Below are 22,275 nucleotides of genomic sequence, written 5' to 3'. Positions count from 1 at the left end.
GGAGCCAAATCAAGAGGGAGGGAGGGAGGGGGGAGCAGCCAGCGGGAGAGTGAGGGAGAGCGAGGGAGAGATGGGAGGGGAGAGAGAAAAGTGACTTCATGCGACCGAGTTGTATCGCTGTGTAGCCTCCTCCCTTCGAGAGTCCTGATTTTTTGGGTACTTACCACGCTTACGCGATGGTGCACATAAGGAAACAGTCATACATCCAGGCACACGCGAACGCGAACGCGAGCGCGAGCGTAGGCACACACGCCAGCCATACGAACTAACCCACACCCACTTATGTAGCGGTTGGCAGGTAGGTAGGTAGGTAGGTAGGTGGGTAGGCAGATAGGTGGGTAGGTAGGTAGGTACGACGGACGCAACACACGTTCGAGGATATATCACTTGGTCCGTTAAAATACGTACGCGTCGAGTTGCATACACGCGTACAAATACGAGAGCAGCACGCGTTCGTTTATCTAAAGTAAAGTCTCGGCGGCAATGCCGATGTGTGCGATGAGGACGGCGGAAGGCAGCGGTGGAAGCGGTAACGGAGGCGGAGGCAGAAACGGTGACGGCGACGACGACAGCGACGGAGACGAGGACGTCGGCAGCAGCACCAGCAACGACGGTGGTGGCGGCGGTGGCAGCAGCAGCACCAGCGATTTAAGCCTTGTCTGCCACATGCAGCGAGTCCCCGATCTGGGATCGGCGACGAACGCGAGGAACACACCCGGGAGACGGTGATCGCGTACCTCGGTGGCCGCACATCGGTGCTCGGTCGTGTATGGAGTCGTACGCAAGCAAGCGAGCGAGCGCGCGCGCTCGCGGTTCCTCGGTACCTTTCTCTCTCTATCTCTCTCTCTCTCTCTCTCTTTCTCTCTACACCCCACTAAGTCCCAATCGCTTGCTCCCTTTCTAAGGCTCTCTCGCTCCTGCTCTACCTCTCTCACTCACTCTCTCTCGTTCTCTCTTTCTCACGCACTCTTTCTCTCTTCTTCACGCACACTCTCTCTCCCGTGCCAACTCGTTCTCCGTCGCTCTCTTTGAGTGTCCGTCAGTAACCTAGAAAGCGGTGGCGGCGGCCATTCAGGATTACGGGACTCCGTCCGTACGTCCGCCTTGTCCGAACGGACGAACGAACGAACGAACGAGTGAGCGAGCAAGCGAGTAACCGCCCGATAGAACCAAACCCACCGAACAGATATATACGACCTACGTCCCGGTCCCAATCCCGATCACGATATTACCCGATACTTCCGTCCTTTATTTCGATGGTTTCCTTTGACGGACCACGTCTTCGTGGACTTTCATGCCGCGGCCCGCACACGCGCACACGCACACACTCCGCTCGCTCTAGCGACGTTGGACGATGCAACAACGTCCGCTCGCGTTAACTCGCGGCCAAACGATGGTATCCCGGGAGCCTGGTCGTGCCGATCTTCCCTAAAATCGTACCAAGGTTCCGCGAAATTGTCACTCTATCCTCTTTTCGACTCACGCACTACTCACTAACCGCGATCTCGCTCGGGAGAGCGCACACCTTCGCCACGACAGATCGGCGAGAGAGGAGCACTACGCGAAAAGCTATGGGTGTGCTTGGTTTACCAGCGTTCCCTCGTTCCGGCCGACGCGATAACCACGGGACCGGACGGCTCTCGAATCCACCGACTTCAGTACAACAGATATTTACCCATTTGTGACAGATTTTCCGTACGAGACGCACCACATTAACGACCGTCCCCCACCTATTACCACATACAGACATTACCACACTTCGATTTTTCAAGATGGCGACACGCCATCGTCGGACCGAAACACGATGCGGACGACCCGTGAAACTAAGGCGCTGCCGTCGCACCAATCACCGACAATGCGACAATCCGATCACGAGATTCACGAGCGACGCGCTGCCCGCGAATATTTGAACCGTATCCTCGGCTGTTTTCAATAGGGGAGGCTTCTAGGAAAGAACGCGTACTTTTTTTTATAGGTTTTGTACGAATATTATTTCACGTATACTTTCATACAAGTTTGTAACACTTGCGTTAAGTGTAATCGCAAAATATGGGATGATACCTCTGCCAATCGATGGTATATCTAATCGACAGCGAAATATTTCTGTAACAATTCCTCGTATATGTCTTTATCGCTCTTCAGAAATAGACAAAAGATAACTCTATCCACCTGTAATTTTAAAAAGTCTTATCGCCGCTCTAACAACCTCCTCTAAGGTCGTACACCGTCCAGTTGAAATCTTACTGCGTCTTTGTTGTCGAGTAGAAACTTCTTGACCGTGGACAAAGCTACTTTGGCAGCTGGTCTTTGCGGGTACCCATAAATCCCAGTCGATATGCAGGGGAAAGCTATCGTGCGCAACTGGTTCTCTTTGGCAATGGCCAGACTATTTTCGTAACATTCCCTTAACTTTTCTGGCTTTTCCCCTTGCGGGCCAACCGTATGAATAACATCTAAAACATTACATCCATGAAACAACTACCTCTTACGCCTTTCTGTGTGTACTAACGTTTTGCGGGCAACATATAGCCCCCCGTTATTTTAGCCTCTCCGACGCGACATCCTCCCAAAGTAGCGCACTCTTTCTTTAAATTTGGTCCAGCCGCTCTGTGAATAGCTCCGTCAACTAGAGAATATTTTATACCCTTTTAGCGAGTCGTACGTTCCTCCGTATATTTGTAGGAAAGATTCCTATGTACCTCCGCCACCGCCGAGTAGACTGGAATTTGCAGCATTGACGATCGCGTCTATCTCGAGGGACGTAATGTCTCCTTGCCACATAGACACTGCCTTAGCTACATCCTCGTCGACCTTTTCGACTTTCTCGAGCGTCAGTACGCCGATGTTCATTTTATTCTTATTCCAGTACTCTACCCACGTTGGGACTTGATCCAACGTGGTTACTGTCCCCTTGTAGAATTTTCTTTTCTCTTCCGAAAGCATGGTCAAGAATTTCTCTATTCAACAGAGACAACGGCGGTGAAGAACGGTTCGTGCCCGTCCTCCCATCGTAAAACTCGCGTAAATGAACGGAGGCCCGGTGCACGGTGCGCCGGGACGATAACTATTCGAATATCGCGAACCGATCGCGCTTTACGTAACTACAGCAATAAACAAAATGATATCGGGGTGTGCCTTACGCTTTTCCACGTCGAACGACATCTTCGCCTCGGGATTGACAGATGCGGCAAAGCTCTTTCTAGACAAGCAATTCTGAACGGTCGGTCGAAGTACGGCGGTAACGGGGAAACGATTGGCGAATGTCGCCTGGAAATCAGAAACAATTCTTCTCTCACTACGCAGTTCAATTGGTCGGCCCTTGCTGATATCCTCCTGTCTCTTACTATCAGAGTCAGCATAATCTTCCAGTGGAAACTGACATCAACGACTTTTATCTGTCATCGATTCGTTGATCCTTAAACGGAAAGACGGGAAATCACGCAGATCCCTCGCTTTCCGCGAACTCGTGTTAAACTCTAGCTTACACGCACGAACTTAGGCACGGCGAAAATCCGGGGAAAATCGCGTTGTTTTGTTTCCGTCCGTCGGTCACGATACACGATTCCAACCGGCGAAAACCTAAACAACCTAAAGTCCCTTTGAAGAAAGGGTGCGATCCAGTGCAATCAGACACCCGTGTAGACATCTGACGTGGAAATGCTCTAAACTTTTTTGACCTTTCGTTATCCGCGTGCGCCATCTACTCGGGACGTCACGGTACTATATTTAAATTTAAATAATTCTTACATATAAATAGGATTCTTATCCAACCAAACAGTTGGATGGTTTATATGAATTTTCGATGATATATATGTAAGGCAAGCTACAAAATCTTTAAAATGTATCAGATGATATTTGTCTGGCGTGGGAAAGGTGTTTGAGTGGGCGTAACTAGGACACGCGTAGCTTGGCTAATATCCATCGAAAGTGAAATCCACGAGTAGCAATTTCGTTCGGTTGTAATAAATGCTACGCTGTTCAGCGCGATGCTAATCAACGGGAAGCAAGGATCGAATGCCTTTAAAGTTTTTCGGAACGTTCCACGTACTGGCAACACGCTGAACTTTCTACGTAACAAGCCGCCCACGCGACACACGATTCGATGCAACCGAATCTGTTCTTGCCACATCGTTCAGCCCTCGTGCCCTTTGTCCCGTGCGGGGGTGGAATCGGGTGACGCCACGTCCCATATAAGGTGATACCTGCTTGTAGCGCGAAACTTCTAGTACAAGTTACTGTTTCCAGTAACGATACTCGGTTCGATTGTAAAATTTTAATTAAAAAGAAAGAGATTCCGTTCTCTTATCTCTTCATGAAAACGCCACTCAAGGTTTAGCAGTGTCTTTGGTATTTAATATGATTTCCGCACGAAATCCGTTCAGCGAAGCGCGACAAGAATCTCCAATCGAATGGGGTGATCGATTCTATGGATTTTAAGTGACCTCGCAACTGACAATGAAGCCCGAAGCGCAGGAAGTGAATGAAAAGTGGAAAGTAACGCCGACGCAAACGCCGAGCTACGTCGACGCTCGACATGACCGACAACGCCACCCCGAAGGGGACCGAACGAACGGGCGAACGAGCGAACGACCATCCTGCGCTCTTCGATGCACACGCACATGTACACTCGCATCTACACACACATACGTATCAGGAAGACATCGCAGCGCATGCTGAAAGCTTCTACTATCGATCCACCTGCGCCCGAGCTTCCTCGCTCGCCTCACAAGCTTCGTGAACGTCGCCTAGGTAGAAGCGTCTTGCGTGCAATTGGCACGACGGGGCATATTTTTTTCATTCTCTTTATCCTTTCGTTGTTTCTACTGGAACATATCGGTGCGAGCAGGCAGCCAGGGACGATGTCGCGCCGCGTGGATCACACCAAGACGATCTTCGTGTTCTGTGAGTTTACCCTTCGACACGTTTCCACGGTTTTCGACGAGTCCGCGTGAAATCCTGCGAGACGATAGTTTGATTAGCTCGTGGCCAAGAGTAACAGAAGCCTCGCCTCAGCTCGCCGCGAATCAACGGCATCGTATTTCACACCTTAGTGACAACTTATTGCCGCGAGATAAACGCAGAGCGCGCAACAACGAGATACGAGACACTTAAATAGGGCCGATTTGTCGGGCAGGACATTCAAACCCAACAGGAACGTGTCACGATATCCGTGGAGCCCAACTTACGGCTGAAATTTCCGCGCAATCGGGAATTTCTAATCCGTAGATCGAAACCGCCGAAGGGATCGTGTTAAGGCACTTGTGTTGTTAATCTGACGGGGAGCGTGTCGGGCCTACATTTAGATCGGTAATGCGTTCAACGAAAATATTCTATTACCGTGACCACGGGTAGGGGTAGTCGCGTGAGGTAGGTATTCTCGGTTTTAGGGAAAGATAAGGAACGCTGTCAGAGCGTGCCGTGCAATCGCTTCGTAGCGTTTCTCGAGGAGTCAACCACCTTGAAAATACATTCGGTTCAGGGTACCTGCGAGAGGTCTCGCGACAGAGCTCGTGTAATATTTCCGTGAGATTCGAATATAAGGTACCTCTAACTCTAAAGGCACGTACAGATTTGTAACGTAACGGCGTTACGCAACACCATAACGTAACAGTGTGAACGGAAGTCGTACCTGCGTAGCGCATAGGTGCACAAAGAGCCGCTCGGATCCTGAGATATCTGCGCCCAGAATCGCGAAGAGCTCTTCGTGCACCTCTGGCGTAGCGTAACAAAATTTGGATAGGTACGTTGTCGCGTGAAAGCGGTGTTAAGGTAAATGGCCCAGCGGTGGAACAGTTAAGGAAGCAGTTGAGATAATTGCAATTTCTTTTACATTTAAACAGTATAAAATTATAACTAAATATGATTATTCGAAAGCGTAAAGTTTCTACTTACAGATGAAGTAACAAGAGTCTACATTTGTTAAAGGAACAGTTTTAAATTAATTAAAACATGAAACTGTTCATATGGCCCAGTAATTAAATGAAAATCATAGCGTGTCCCATTCGATAAATCCAAAACAACTGTACTATTTAAAAAATATAAAATAATAAGTAATTACAACCTTACAAAAATATTCTCTCGCTTCATTGAGCCCATTAGATAAGAAGCGAGATTGAAACTGTCGAAGCTTTACTGTACAATAATATCTTTGCATGATATATCTATTCAGTTATGTAAGCTTATAATTGTATCTATATAAATAAATTAGTAATACTGTTATTATTAACAAAATTTCTTCTCAATTTTTAATTATTGGTAAATTAGTAAAACTGTTATTATTAACAAAATTTCTTCTCAATTCTTAATTATTGGGCCTTGTTTAAGCACTGGGCCGTTTACCTTACGGTTAGGGGGCGAGAAAGTCTGCACGGGCAGTTGTATCAAGACCACTGTTGCGTTTGGACTGCCCGAGACATGGGGTGGCATAAATAAGCAGCAATTCAACTTATCGAAGCGTATAAGAAAAAGGAATTTGTACGGGATTCAAATGATCCATTTCATTTCCATAAAAGCGAAAAGCAGGATGCCTTTTTTTAAAGCGTAATGTATGCTGCTGCTAATTGTAAGGATATCGTCCTCGGTTGAATGTTCGTAACAAACTGGAAAGCTCTGTATCGTTAAGCTCGTAGGATACGTTACGCTATGAAGTTCGAGAACCCAAGTCTTCCCGTTACAAACCCGTGCGCGGCTTAACGTCTAACGAACGACTTTTCCGCAGGGTGTGTCTTTAGTACGGCGTTCAGCGTGCCCAGCCCTACGTCGACGACAGAGAGACTGGACGAGCAACAGTACACGACTCGTAGATTGTCGAAAGTCCACGTCAACATGTCTGGTCCGAAGCCCAAGCAATCGTTGGTAAGTTGATTCGTCTGAATTAATCTGAAGCGCGAGCGGGCAGAATTTTTCGAGTCGCGTGAACCAGAGGAAGGATGAAAGGAGTCGCGACATAGGTGAATATTTAATCGTTGCGGAAGCCCACGCTGAACGCGTTAGGCACTTGTGCCGCGATCGATACATGCGTAGAAAGTATGTACTACATGCTATGTAGTAACCGCGCCGTAACTTCTAACGTGTGCGTGAACAATAATTATTTAAAAGGCTCGTGATACGTGAGCTTTATAGTTGTGGAGAGAAGGGTAGGGAGGAGACACCGTGACAGGGGTGAGAGTGGGTGGTAGCGTGTTAATTTCGAAGGAGTCAACTATTGTTTCCGATAACGCGGTCTTTCCCTCGCCTTCAACCTCACCCCTACGATCCGCAATCGAGATTGTCTGTTAAATATAGATCGAGTCGATGCAAGTGAAATTCAGTCGGATAGGAACGCGATCGCGAGCGATAATTGCTTTGGGGAGAACTACCGATAAACCGTGCCTGTTGCTGCTCGAGTATTTTCGCAAAGGGAACGCGTCATACCATTTTCCGCCCTCGTCGCGGCGCGTCAAGGTCCTTCCAATAACAATTGCACTTTCCTGGTTAATTGCTGCTCCACGGAATCGAGAACTCCACTACGCTGTAACTGGATTCGGGTAAATTATACTCGAATAACTAAAGATTAGAGTACGTGTCGAACCTAAGAAGATTTTACAATTGCCAAGACACATAGGGTGGTCGTCGGCGTCGGCACGCCCATCAAATCACGTGCGAGTTGTTAGCGCGGCCGAAGCCGTTTTCAGAAACGTAACACTTTCTTCGATTTTTCGAGGAAAACTCGTAAGGTTTCCGTTGTTTATTCCAAGTAGGTACCCCCTACCTCTGCGCCCTGTCTCGCGCTTTTATATATAGTCAACCGACTCGACTCTTTTAAATCAATTTCTAATGTCAACGATCACTTTGAAGTCGGTGGTGAACTTTGAGCTGAGGAGTACCATGGCGATGCCTTCGGAGTCAACGACAACGCACAGATCGCTCTCCACGGAACCACCTTTGTACCGTTTGGACCGCAGCAACGGACAAGCTTGCATCCTTCTGCAAGTGGACGCCCTGATCACCGTGAAGTATCGCACGAAGCTTGGGGAGGATCAAGTAAGAGCCGATGGCACTTATGGAAAGTAAACGAGAGGGTGGTGAAATATGTACTTACGCAATGATTTTCTTTAGGAAGCGAACATTTACGTGCCAATCGACGCCACGGTGACTGGAAACTGCGACAACGAGAACACGGTTACGATGTCCCTGAAATGGAAAGCGTTCGTACTTTTGTGGAGCTTTGCTAAGGTAATAATTCAACGCCGACCCCTCTGGACGCGTCTCGCTCGCGTGCGACTGGCCAATGACACGGGAGGTCCCTTCAAACGCGATCGAGGTCACGAAAGCTGTGTTACTGCGTTCGGCGTGCACACAAGACGGTCGTCTCTTGAAACGGAGATCGATACCCAGCCCTTTTCCCCCGATTCTAATTCCTCCTTCCATTCCGTAGGTCGCGTGACGAACGCTCTCGCGATAACTCGCTCGTTTACACGCTGCGCGGAAACTTTAACTCGCGATCATAAAATATGAAGTGAAAATTGCCGTTCGGTGGCTGGCCACGAGCCACGATTGCACCGCGGCGCGGCGTCTCCGTGCTCGCGACTTTTATCGCCAACACATGAAAATCTCGCGGCGGCGCGGCGTTTACGGTATTGGCGTAACAAATCAACAAGCCGAACAATGAACACAGCTACGTATTCCAGACCCCGGGTGGCGAACGCTGGTACGTGGAGAAAATCGAGCTCACTTATAACTCCAGCGACGAACACTTCGAGCACAACGACCAGCCAGGTAAGTCGAGATTCCCTGCGTCCGATAATCTCATCCTCGCTGCAATTTCCTTTCCGTTCAAGGCAAGACAATCAGGCTGAGTAGTACTGGGCAGAAACACAGCGCCACGTTGTTCCCAACGCCGGTTGGAAAGTCGTACGCCTGCAGCGAAGAGACGGAAATTCCCCTGACCGATGGCAAGAACCATGCCAGCGTGCTACTCAGGTATACCGATGTACTTCAAGGTGGAATCAGACGGCGAGCTTTGCGCGCGACTCGTCGAGTCCTCGCGCCGTCTGATTCCACCTCAACAGGCCACCGTAGCCATGAAATTTCCCTCCCTTCTTTCGAGCCACTTAGTTCTGAAATATGCCGCGTGGTTGCCGTGCCGGTGGGAATTACAGGGACATGAAGCTACAGCCGTTCAAGTTCAAGAACAACGAGTTCGCAGCGGAATTCTCGTGCACGTCGCTGAGCGCGCGCGGCTTCCGAGACGAGACCGCGCCGGTGGCGGTCGGCTCGACATTAGCCGCTGCCGTCCTGCTCACCATCACGGGCTACGCAGCCTATCGCCATTTCAAGGTAAAGAAGGTCAAGTACGACACCATGGAGTAGGAGCTTCAACCCCCTGCACGCAATTTCGACTTTGGACCGCACCACGCCAAAACGAACGCCAGCGACCTTTCCTACGCAGCAACCAGTAAATCGTTCTCAAGTTGGTGGAGAGATCGCGGTCAGCTCGCGGACATATCACAGAATCACCACCACGTAAACGTTTCACGCGAGATCCGTCACCGTTTGCGGATACTTGTTGGAGTTTACAGACCGGTAGGTAGTAGATCGCGCTTATTTTTCATCGACTACCTAGAGGGGAACGCGGATCAGTCGTACTCGCGGCTATCTTACTCTTCAAATACATATCTACACGTATATCATAGCGTAACGATGAATGGGCTCGATGCGTGCAAGCTGCTACACGGATTCGTAATATTCGAATACCTATTTCTGTAGAGCAGGCCTGTCCGGGGATTTGCTCGCACGAGCAACCGCGAGTTGCTCTTCGCTCTCGAAGGCATCCAGCCAGGCCCCTCGCGCCCCTCAAGAGAGAAAGGTCCCCATGGTAGGGCACAACCGTCGTTATTGCCTTCGAAGAGCAACCACGGGTGGTTTGCGAGCGTTGTACGTGGTATATTGCTCGCAACCACCCGCGATTCATCTCCGAAGGCGGGAGCAAATGTTGGACAGGCCTGCTGTAGAGTGCTGAATCTACACTGTAGATCGTTCCCCGAGGAGAAATCCACTATCGCGCAAAGGATACATCTGTTGTCGCAAACTCTGATGGTTGTATCGATAGGTGTTCGACTCGCGAGATGGACGCTGATCCACTTATCCCTGCCGAAGGGAAGAATGTTATAGGGCCGTCTATGAAGACACACGAACAGCAAATACTCGCGGAATATTCGATTTTCGTCCCCGCGGATCACACTTGTAGAATGTAGTCGACGATACCTAAGTACCTATGTATATTAATTTCATCGATTGCAGGTCCAGCGGAGTTTGTTCAAGGTTTTTAATATGTAAGACATGTCATTATCGAGGCGAGCATTGTATAATTGTGTTTCACGATATCGACGCTACGGTGGCATTTTCGTTTACCAGTTTCCTCTACTTTAAGAGTTGAACGTTGGAGGCAATGGTGTCCTCGTGAGGAGGCAGAGCCCTATCAGGCAGCTATGAATTCTCAAACTATAGGTACCTAAGTAATAAGTAAGTAATATCTCGCGACAGAGTAGACACGTTCGTGTCCGTGGCGGTTTTAATCTATGCCTGAATAGTTTCTTGCGTTCTAACGCGTGAATAGTGGTTCGGCGAACACCGCCGAGCGTTTCCAATTTCACGTTAATCGCAGATTCCGTTTTCATACCAGACAGCCGAACTGTAACAATGTTTGCCGCTGTGTAATTGATTTCCAGTGTGTTTCACCACTCACCATCGTATGCAAACGGCCAATTTAGACTTTACACCGTGGATGTGCATCGCGGACGATTCATCCACAGTGAATGCGAATTGATCAGAAGCAGAGACCGGCTCCACTTTGTTCACGGCTCTCACATCGGATGAGATACAGATGAAACGAATCTTTACACCTTTCATTGCGGGCGAATCATCGCCAGGTACGCCCACGGTGTAAAGTCTAAATTGGCTTTGAACTTTGATAGTGAACGCACGCTCGCGATTCACGTAAACTGTTGATTATTCCGTTTTAAGGAACTGTGGCACTGGAAGCGACGAGCATATCATTTTTAGATCGTGCTTTGCGATCTTCTATCTAATTCCTACGTGTGTAACGATCGGTAGAATAGAACCTTTCATTTTTATCTTATAACTCTCGATGTAACATATCATGTAAATATGTTAGTGCGATGAAGATCGGCGAAGCTCGCGATTCATGGGTCATTCGATTTTCCAAGACGAGAGAGCACTCTCCGGCGCGCAAGGGAACTGGATGTACATGCTTGTAGACCATTCCAAAGGATTACCTCCGTTCTTTTCTCTCTTCGGCCTGTGTAATGCGTATCCAGCGTCTCGGCATATCTCGAGCGCAAAATCGACGTGGGTGGCGAGCTTCGACGATCGCGCGACATTTTTGAACATTCTTTAACATATCACACGAGCGTGTACTCATTATTAGTCCATGGATAGTCCATTTCGACGATATATTAGCGAACTAAGCTGTGTCTTGGGATGATCGAGTCGAATTAGAAACTCGTATTTTCTCCAAGGCCCGATCGGTATAGATAGACGATACGATAGGGAGATTTGATGGAACGATAGGGAGAAGACGAGCGTCTCGGGGGAAGGAGGGAAACACCGAGAATAAGTAAAATGGAATAACATGGCGTACCTAATTTACACTTACGAACCATATCGCGTTTACGCGCACGTGTAACACATACATATATATATATATATAAGGCACGCACGGGGCGTGCAAGTTTACAATTATCGATATGTACGTAATGTATGAACCTCTGTCTTCCAAGTGCATATTAAAGTTGAAACTTCGTGTGTAAATATATAAATATATACGTATTATGAATATCGTGTATCGTATTTCTGTGAGCAAGTGAACGTCATAGCCGTGGCCGAACCGCGAGCCCGTGCTGGCAGAAGCGAGGAATGCGCCCCTGATTCTCGCGAGTTTCCAGCAACTCCAGTGGCGAGTGGCGAGCGCCACGAATCGAGTCCCCTTCACCCTTGCCAGCGCGGCCCCACCGCGGGATCTCTTAACGTTTCAATTTTTTAAGCTACGGAAATGTTAATTTACGACACGCCGGCATTGCCACGAAGATGGTCTATATATGTAATTACGAAGATGTATTTTTGTGCTGAAACCAATCTTCCTATAGACAGTACCTAGCAGTTATGTAATCGAGGGATCGCGTCGGTAAGATTGCAGCTTTCCCGCAGTAGCGTCCCATCATTAGCTTGAACGGAAAACAGTGTCAATGGGGGATTGGATTTTTAATTGCGCGACCACGCCAAGGAGGGGAAACGGGCCAGGCGGTAAGTAGGGCTGGGACTATTCGAATAATTTAATATTCAAATATTTTACAAAGTACTCGAATGCTACGAATAAACTTCGAATATTTGAATATTCGAATGTTATTATTCGAATACTATTCGAATGTTATTATTCGAATACTGATGTATTCGAATAGCATGGTGTGAAGTGGGTCAAAATTAGCTTATAAGATTTCACCCTGACAAATTCACCTAAAGAACTTGATTTATAATTCACACCATACTATTCGAATATTTAGTATTCGAATACTTGGATATTCGAATTATATTCGCTAAATAATTGAGCAACAGAAGTATTCGAATATTCGAATACCGAAAAATTCGACAAACAGTGCCAGCCCTAGTGGTAAGGAAAAAAAACCGCCGAGTCGCGAGAATTTTGTTGGAAGTTTGATCAGAGTGGAATTATCAATCGCATCGCTTGACCTATTTGGTAAATGTTTATTTTAGGGGAGGCATCTCCGATAACCTTGGCCTTGACATATGTTGTCAAGGTCATCATTCTGAACAACATTTCCCTCTAAACTTTTTGACAACAGTAGCGATATTGACGCTAAATCCTTTACGCGCCCGCAAGCGGACGCGCGCCTCCCGCGCTAACCTAGCCCCGGTACCCTAATCGCCGGTATTTCTAATGTTAAGTAAAGTTTTTTGCGAATTTCTTGTAAACCAAAGCCGAGCGCCAAAAAGTTTAGAGGGAAATGTTCAAAAATGATGACCTTGCCAACATATGTCAACGTCATTGAAATGGGCGATGCCTCCCCTAAAGTAAACATTTACCACCTATTTCTGCAACGTAAAGCCTCGTAATAACTACTGTAACGCGTCGTGGCGAGTAACAGCGCGGAAGGTTGGATCGCGGATGCATACATACCTATGTAGGTACTGCGTGATGCAGCGGCATGACACGCATCCATTAAAATTGTATCATATCGATAAAATAAAGGCTGTTATACAAGTTGTTTCGTTGGCAAATGATTTCTCGTTCACCGAGTTCCACAGGGGCCGGACGCGGTTATTAATTATCGGCGCCATTGGCAGCGATCGCGCGAAGTTTCCACGGATAGCTCGGTACCTATCTGTAATAGCAGATGTCTATTTGCGATCGCGATGAAGGGTGATGCGACATAATAATTTGCCCGAGGCCCGTGGAAAAGGGCGTGAAAAGTACAGTCAAGCAGGCTTATGCCCGTCGAAGGGAACCCTCCGCCCTTTACGTAACTCGACGCACAGTTGTCAATAGTTCATTGTCGCAATGTCCATTGAAATCTCAGCGACAATAGTCCGGGGCAGGCCGATCGCATTGTCGTCGACGGGCATCCCTACCCTCTAGGTGCGGGTAGTACTAGCAGTCGACAGAATCGTCGCTACCCAAGGATTACATCTCTTAATCTCGGATCTTACGTGGCGCGCTTTCTTATTTGCCGGTAAACGCGCCAATTGCTCCTGAGGAAAAATGCCGGGGCGCATCGCTGGCTATCGAAGGCAAATGAATTTTCTCCCGTCAATGACGCAACCCGATGACGAGGACGACAACGTGGCGAGGTAGGTAGGAGTGATCAGGGTGGACGGGGTCGTTGGTAAGATAATTGAACGTAATTGGGTGCGTTTGATGACAGATGTAATCCTGACGGAGGCTGAAGGCAGTACGCAGGTTTGAACGGGTGAAGGAGGGAGGCGAAGGGGTGGTGAGGATAGGGATTGGGGATGGTCTATAATTTATAAACTAGGGGCTGTTTTCGGGTAATTGCAGATAACGATGGGGCGGTCCGGATAACAAGCCGACATGGGAGTCACTGGACACCGTGCCACTCCACCATCCACCGGTAACACCATAACCTTCGTTATATACGGCTATTCTCTGTATCGCTTGCATCGCTGTTCAGCCATAAGTTATGTGATGCGTGACGGCGCTGTGGCTGTAAGGGTCCGCTTAATAAATCGCGGAATCTAGTCTCGCTCTTCGCCACAGTACCTACCACTTTGCTTTCACTGCGCACAGCCGATAATGGATTCCTTATAATTACGAATGGACGCGTTTAATTAATCGAAGCTGTCGCTGAAAAAGCCGCGGCGTAATACACGCGGGGCTTGTGGTGTGCCTTTTCCTCTTTAAAGCGTGCTTCACGGCTTGCTGAGTGAGAGAAAGCATTGGTTGGCAGCGCTCGCCGGGAATCCATTTAGTTCGGACAAAAGGCGGGCGCATCGACTGCCTACCTGGATCCTATACCTTCGTGGATCCGGAGGGTAATGAATTGCAGCTATATTTTGACAAGCCAGTGGTTTTCGAGTGTTTGCGACTCGAGTGGGTGGCGCGGCGGGGTGGCCGAGCTTGCGTAAAAATTTCAAGCCATTTACTCCAAATCGATCCGTTTCGACTCGATACGTAATCTGTTGCGCAAGCAACGAGGAAGTGTACGAAAGTTTAGAACGAGCTGCGTTTCCTGTAGGATATTCGAGGAGATCGTTGACTGGATCCCCGAGCGCATCTCGGTTTCTAATCAACGGTGCACGTGGATCCGCTGGGGAGGCGCTTCATGGAGCCGCTATAAATACAATTCTAGGAGGTGTGACGCGATAATTACTCAATTCCCACAGCGCAGAAGGTAGTCTGGCCAAGTTGGTCGCGATAAGCCGATAAAGAAGCGGCGCGGCCTTGAGGCGTCTGCACGGTCAGCGGGAAGAATCGTCGTAACAGCGTTTAGCTTTCGTCCGAATACGTCATCTTCTTACTTGTAGACCGCCGACGAGCGAGTCGGGTATGCGTGTATTTGCTAGCCGAATGTTGCGCGAGTATCTGCATACCACGTTTCAAGAGCTTCCAGGCGATTCCGTACAAACAGATCGAATTTATTCTTCGCCATCTCCAGTTACAGACACGCCGGGCTGGAAAAAAAAATGGCGTGAAAACACGCGACGAACCATATACAACTGGACACCTTAGTCTTATGCCTAAGTAGTCAGATCGTCAGTAGGTACGAATCCAGGGAAGTGAAAGATTTGCGCGTGATGAAAATAAATCAAGATCGCGAAGCGAGGGCGCAGCCTCTAATTAAATAAATCTTGGTTGCGGTATGAACAATTTCATCGTTTCAAAGCCACCCTCGATCGAAGAGGGGAACGATGATACGCGTACGTACACTCGTGCAGGCAGGAAACATGTTCGAGGGCTCGGGACGCGCTAGACTCTAGCATCGCCTACGTAGGCAATAGGCGCGCCTATCTGCCCCCTATTGGGGTACTCCACTGCTCCGGCCTCACGGACACAATGACGTAACGCGACACCTTCCAAACTTTCCCCTCGTTTCGCATTTTTTACTGGTGTCGCCGAGGTGAGTTACGTTAGCTTGTAACGACTGGCGAATTACGAAAAGCAGCTGAGAATGAGCTAAATGTTTAGAGTTCCAAGTAGTAGATACGTGCGAAACTGCCCGAGATGGCTGCTCTTGGATTTTTTCGTCGGACGAAGGTGGCGTGCACGCGAATGGAATCAGGTGATTTCGCGAAAGAAGATGAAAGGCAAGGTAATCGGGGGAAATGGCCCCCTAGAATTCGCATGTTACCGGCTTAGCAGCCGATCGAATCGGAAGTATGCAGGGAGTTGTGTACGCGCACCATGTGGCTGTCGGTGCGAGCACGAGCGCCGACGAGGGTGCAACAGAGGAACCGTATCGAGTCGGGAAAAGGACCAAGAGAGAGAGAGAGGGGGAGAGACGGGGAGAGACAGGAACGTGGCGTGAATGGGAGGGAGTTCATAATAACATCGAGGGGGCAACAGGGTTCTCTGTGTTCAGATGCTCTTTTCAAGAGTGGAGAACCCTCCTCGACACGCATTCAAGTGTCGCCGCTTTGTAATACCTCTTAATACCGCTCGCTGTCGTCGTTATTAAGGATCCGGAACATATTGTCGGTATAACAGTGGCAATACCTCTATGGCGTCAAGCCTTTATTGTTGATTCCCGTGCGTGCGTCTGGTCGGCCGCAGGAAACGGAACGAGACCGTGAATTTAAAAAAGAGGGAAAACATTTTCCGGGTCTTCCGAATCACCAACGCGTGGAAGCTTTTCAAAGCCACGAAAGCCGATAATTCTATCACACGATTATCATTCCAGCCAACAAAGATCCGTGTACTTTGCTTCGATTTCCAGCAACTTTGGCTTCAAGAGTTGGGGATTTTTCTAAGCTACCTTCGGAAGACGCGGAACGAGTGTGAGAACGAGTCCGTAGGGCCTGGCACATTTCTGCCACTGTGCAACGCTCGTACTTTACCTGCAGATAAATGCTGCGAGTCAGCGTAAGACGATTCTAGAGAGAGACCTGCGTCCACCTTTTTCCCACAAAACTCACCTGACACAGACCTTCCAGATAAGAGAACGGCGAATGTGCGAGGTGGCATATATTATTAGGAGCTGTCTCTCGACGGAAGCGACACGTGCTGCCGTAAAATCAAAATACCAAATAGACTAAGGAAAATTCAACGCAACCTGTTCGCCAGATTGCTCGGCCTTGCCGCGACAAGCGTGTCATTGGGATGCTATGAATTACGATCGATCGGAGAACTAACGGAGAGAGCTGGCGGATCGTTATCGTCTCCCTCGCGACGATCACGAAGCGTAACGCGACAATCGGGCAATCAAACGCAGCGCATGTTGCGTCATTAAAAACCGCAAATTCTAACCCTAATAAGCGCGCTGAGCGTCAACAGCTCAGCGTGTTGGCTGAATCGGCGTAATTGGCGACGCATTCCCATTACCGCGATCTTCTCCAGCCCTCTTAGGAGTCGTTAAGGGCTGCTGGTGTGGCCGAGTCGGGCCGATAATAATTAGCCGTGGCCGTAAATCTCGCCACCGCCAATCGCCGCGATTTAACGACAGGCCCTCTTCGCGCGGAGCTAAAAACCGACGTTATTTATTAGCCCGTCAACGTAGGTATACATAGCACTGGAAAGCCTATCGAACGTAAAATGCTCGTAATTGTTGTTCAAGATCCTTGGGTGGTGCATCCTCGGCCCCCCGTTTAATGGACCCGCTGTGAATGGTTATTGTTAGACGCGGTTCCCGCCACTCTGCGACATGTTTAGCGGATGCGCGTCGCAACGGGGATGATGACAGTCCACCGTTTCAACTACCCTCAAATCACCGAGCGCGTCTAACTAACCGTGTAATCGACGATTCCGACCTATTACGACATCCTACACGCTACACTTTCCCCCGTAAACTACAGTCGTGAGGCGGCTGGTCTATTGCGTTAGAGAGACCATAATAATTAACGAAAGTTAAATCGCGGTTCCTTCAAAGGGAACAACCCTCGGATCGATGAAGATTTTACGCGAACTCGCTGCAAGTAATCCAAGATGATCGTAAAGCTCGCGGGAAGATCGTGTTTTCGGATGAGCACGCAGGACCGCTGACACGGAACCGTGGCAGAAAGTGGCCAGTGACACATAAAGAGCATATTTCGGGGCATTAGAAAGGTCCCGACCACCGGCTACCTGTGTTCACGCCTGTTCGCCTTTTCCACCGCCAGAATCTCCCGCGCCGATCTTCCCATCGGCCCTCTTAATGGGGAAATAACCGACGGATTACGTCGCCTAATCCTCCCGCCCGCGCCAACGCGATCTCATTGTCGCGAGGGGATCGAGCGAATCTTGCGTATTGTCCTCCCTTCGCCTTCGAGATCGTTCCCATCTTCGGGAACAACCTAATTCTCCGGCCCTTGTTGGAAATTGGGATCCCCTCGGCCGAATCGCGATCGCCGAAAATTCGAAAGAATTAATGAGAGGGATAGCTTCCGCGCGACGACGGTAACGCTCGAGCAGTGGAGCTTCGGTTAACCTGAAACTTGGGACGAGCCTGTTCACCTGCGTGCACCAAGAATGTCGGCTTCTAAAAATAAACCGAACCGATTGTCGACGATTCTAGCGGCGCGGCCGCGGCGGAGCGTACACGTTACGCGGGCACCAAGATAGTCCCTATCTCGACCAGTCGGTGTCCAATGTCGGCCACCAATACGACCGGCTGTCCTTTCGATCCCCGCAGGCCGAACAAGCCCCGCTTATTGTTCCTCCGTATGAATTTTATAGATATAACCGTGCACCTATGTGCAAGCACATCGACACCGTTTACATGGAAATACGAGATACACCTGACCGTTCCTGTTGCTCGATTCGATCGGCACCGATACCGGTCGCGCCGATTCAATAGAAATTCGTTGCACCCTCGATCACGACGGGCGTTCCCGTCTACTTTCCAAGTTTCATGGATTTCTCGCACGTTAATTCGTCAAGCCGTTACTAAAGTGGTTGGCGATTATCAGTAGGTATACCTATGTACCCTGCAGTGGCCAGGACGCGTCGTTGAAGTTTCGCGTGAACGGCGAGATTCGAGTGTTTTTTTTCACGCGCGCCAATCTGATGATAGCAGGCGCTTGTATAGTCTAACAGCAGTTTGTTAGCGACGCGATGCATTTGTCGGGTCGAGTCTCCCTTTGCCACGGTAAATTCGCTCGGTTCGCGAACGCGTCATTACGAACCACTCTCTGTGTGCTCTTTGTCCAGGCTTGCCGCTTTAGCTGAAACCGTAGATAGTTGAAAGCGTGGACGGGCTAGAAGCTAGGAGAGGGATGCCAGAGAAACGCCACCTCGCTGCCGCGTTGAAATCTACGGGGAGCAGTCCAGTTTAATTTATCCGAATTAACGCCGGTGAAGATGCTAGCCCGTTTGCCGGCGGACTTGAAGGGGCTGAACAAGGACCCGACGGGAGGATCGTCGGGTCGATTTTGCACAGAGCCATTTTGGAATGCAATTAAACGCAGTACAGCGAAATACGACGCTGGTGGTGCTCTGGTAGTGTTGCTGGTGCCGGTGTTATGCTCCGCTCTGTTCCGCTTTGCTTCGCTCTGTCGCTTTCCTCCTCTGGCCACCGCCTCTTTCCCCGAGCCCCTCCTCGCGAGTTCTTCGCGCCCCTGCCTCGGCCTCTTGGCACCTACTAAACGCGCCGCGCCAGGAATACCTTCGCCCGTCCAGGTACAAACGGCTGAATTTTTCACCGGCGACGGCAAAGGGCTCCCGTTGTCCTCCGATCGAGAACGAAAGCCTCGTTTGTTCGCGCCTTCCATCGAGTTCCTTTCGCAGTTTCCGGCCACTCTGCTCCAGAGCTGCGCCGTTTTCGCTCCGGGCCCCACGGTGACAATTACTCCACCACTCGGCCCTTGGCAATTTCTTCCGTGCGATCGAAACGACCTAGCGACCAGAGTACACTTTTAATGGGCAACGAATTTCCCGGTAATCCTTTTGAAGCGAACGAGATTGGGAGAGGCGCGTGAGTGACAAGAGCGGAGGGAAGAAGAAGAAGAAGGAGGAGAAGAAGAAGGAGTAGAAGAAGATGAAGAAAGTGGTCGACGCGGCAGTCTTGGGTTCGTTTTGATAAGGAAGGGCGTCCTTATTCTATGGGAGAAGCGCGAGGGGGTGCGAAAGGGTGGCTAGAGGAGCTAGTGGGGCGGCGGGGAGCGGCGGCGGGAGGGTGAGAGGGAGGATGAGAGGGAGAGGGAGAGGTAGAGAGGAAGCGGGGAAAATGGCGGCTCGGAGGAAATCTGACACCAAATCGAAGGAGACGCCATCGCAAAGCGCGGCGCCGCCCCTCTATCATCGGGTCTTGCCTCTGTCCGATGTCATCGTTCTACCTAGAAGCCGCGAGGTTCTCCAAATTAGAGTAATTTTCCTATTTCACGGAAAAAACCTCTCTTCCCCCCTGCTCCTATGGCAAATCGTATCGCGCCACGAGATTTGGTTGGCTGTATAGCGGCGGTGCTACCTGAACGTTTTAGCTGTGAAATCGCAGATATTTTTGTCGCAATCGGAACCGTAATGTCTAAAATTGGGGAGAGCAGCGATATTTGCATAGGGTAAAACTAGGTAATACGCCCCATATAACAAAATGCCCCACCATTGTTTTACGCACAGAAATATTTTTTTCAGAAAAACAGTAAATCAGTCGTCCACATTTTGGTTTTAATTTTTATTTCCTGCCGCAGTATGAGGTGCAGTACTTTACACCATGCGCGTGTATTACTGCGGACTGGGGACTCCGTAACCTAACCATTTTTCAGATCGTACGTCAATCTAACCTCCAAAGTGAGCCGCGGTGGGTGAGTGATAGTTACAACTCTGTAAAGATACCAAGAAAAGATAAAAGTAGAAAAAAGAATAAAAAAATAAAAAAGTCAATAGGCTTTGTTATACTAGTATTTTGCCTAACATCTCCTGCAATGGCATTGACGTTTAAATCTCTGTATTTTTAATTAACTGTGTCTATTACCGCGTCCTTACATTTTTTTTATAGAATTATTAAGGTTCCAACTTTCTTTTAAAAGAAGAAGGAGTGAGCAGAGGGGAACGTTCTAAAGTTAACCTATCTTAAAAGTCCGCAGTAATACCCACACTTACCCTATTGTTTTTGCGATAAATTCACAAATATGTTTCGAAAGTGGACAAACTAACCTATTTAAATCGCTATTGCCCAAACCTTCTTTTTCCCAACGTTGTTGCTAAATTTAAGCCGGGACGTTTTGTACTCCAGAATTTACAATACACCTCAAAATCATATTGTTTACGAATAACGTATTTCTTTTTTTTTTTCGTTGATAACAGAAATGTCACGTAAATATGTAAGGAGTACATTACGGGCATTAAGGTCCGAAAATGATCTTAATGAAGCGATGGAGAAGGTAAAAAATAAAACAACCGGAGTTAATGAAAGAAGCAGAATTTACAATATGCATACCTTCAAGGACGCTATGAAAGCATCTACAAAGAGGAAAGTCTAAAAAGAAAAGAAAATTGATGCTTGAAAAAAAGGAAATTTTTTGAAAATTTTATTCAATACCTACTTTTCTATTTCTGTTAATAATATCTTTTATAATATATATTCTATAACATTTTGTTAAAAATAATAAAAAGTAATTACTTATTTATGTCGGGGGGTTTTGTCACATAGGTGGGGCGTTTTACCTAACGACTGTGTTACGAAACGCCCCACGTAAGGTTCAGGAAAATGTTTATTTGCGGTTAGTTCCTGTTACATTTTCTTCACAATTCCGACGTAGTTGCGAAGAGTAATGAACACTTAATATGTTTACACAAAAAATTGAAACAGTTATTAAAAAATATTGGTTTTATAGATCTTTCTTTAAAACTGGAGCGTATTGTATAGTTTTACCCTACTTAAGTCGCTCTCCACGGAAGCATACAGGTTAAACGATGTAGGTATGTAGAAGAGCAATGATCGCACGAACCTTTGGGATCCGGTCTGGAAGCATCTGTGGCTGAAATTAGTCAAAGTCGGTGGGACAGCGCGCAGCGCGGAGCGACGTACTGTCGGCAATTAGTCGGAAAAGGCGGAGCGGATTCAAAGGATTGGCGAGGCGTGGCGGACATTGAGATTTTCGTTCCCGTTAAAAGACATGCTCGTTCGTCTGCCAGGATATCGGTGCTCATTGATCTACGTAACGCCGGTGGTCTACCAGACTTGGCGCTATTTTCATCGACGCGATCAGTATGTAGACTTCCTGCCTGCCGGCGCGGTGCGGTATCCGAGCAACCGACGCCTCGTTGCACCCTTACCGATTCTCCTTCGGCAGCGGACGAGCGAACGTACGTCGTATGTATTTGGAAATTTTCCATCTAGCATCTGCGCAGTTTGGCAGCTCTCGCGTTACGCGTTGTTCCTCGTATAATTTGCGCCTGAGCGACTACTTAAGTAGGTACTTGCGTTTCCAACGAAAAGAGAAGGAAGCGTACGAAGCTCGAGATAAAGAACGGCGGACAAGGCGAGGGATTGTTGTCGGTTGTTATGAAATTAGTCGAACGCGAGGCGTGATAGCACCGCTTAGAATCACAACACGGTGTACGGTAACGTTGACGCGTTTCGTTTCCGGTGTTTGATGGTCACCACCTAT

At 48.6% G+C, this 22,275-nt stretch overlaps 2 protein-coding genes across 2 annotated transcripts; one reads left to right on the top strand and one right to left on the bottom strand.

Annotated features, from left to right (window-relative positions):
* Nucleotides 1-1,959: 1,959 nt before the first annotated feature.
* Nucleotides 1,960-3,575, bottom strand: LOC143369477 (macro domain-containing protein CT2219). The gene is made up of 6 exons (XM_076813495.1): nucleotides 3,345-3,575; nucleotides 3,141-3,267; nucleotides 2,700-2,957; nucleotides 2,510-2,626; nucleotides 2,245-2,453; nucleotides 1,960-2,169 (listed from the first exon to the last, which is right to left on the bottom strand). Exons 1-6 carry the CDS (start codon nucleotides 3,357-3,359, stop codon nucleotides 2,083-2,085), a joined length of 813 nt encoding a protein of 270 aa, XP_076669610.1. The 5' UTR covers nucleotides 3,360-3,575; the 3' UTR covers nucleotides 1,960-2,082.
* A 1,080-nt stretch (nucleotides 3,576-4,655) lies between these two features.
* On the top strand, nucleotides 4,656-11,836 carry LOC143369474 (lysosome-associated membrane glycoprotein 5). Its single transcript, XM_076813492.1, has 7 exons — nucleotides 4,656-4,902; nucleotides 6,719-6,855; nucleotides 7,837-8,022; nucleotides 8,098-8,214; nucleotides 8,670-8,757; nucleotides 8,820-8,961; nucleotides 9,141-11,836. Exons 1-7 carry the CDS (start codon nucleotides 4,671-4,673, stop codon nucleotides 9,349-9,351), a joined length of 1,113 nt encoding a protein of 370 aa, XP_076669607.1. The 5' UTR covers nucleotides 4,656-4,670; the 3' UTR covers nucleotides 9,352-11,836.
* Nucleotides 11,837-22,275: the final 10,439 nt, after the last annotated feature.

Source organism: Andrena cerasifolii, chromosome 5 (assembly GCF_050908995.1).
Source record: "Andrena cerasifolii isolate SP2316 chromosome 5, iyAndCera1_principal, whole genome shotgun sequence".
Classification (NCBI taxonomy): domain Eukaryota; kingdom Metazoa; phylum Arthropoda; class Insecta; order Hymenoptera; family Andrenidae; genus Andrena; species Andrena cerasifolii.
The sequence above is the reverse complement of the archived record's forward strand: the minus strand, read 5'-3'. Positions and strand labels throughout refer to the sequence as shown.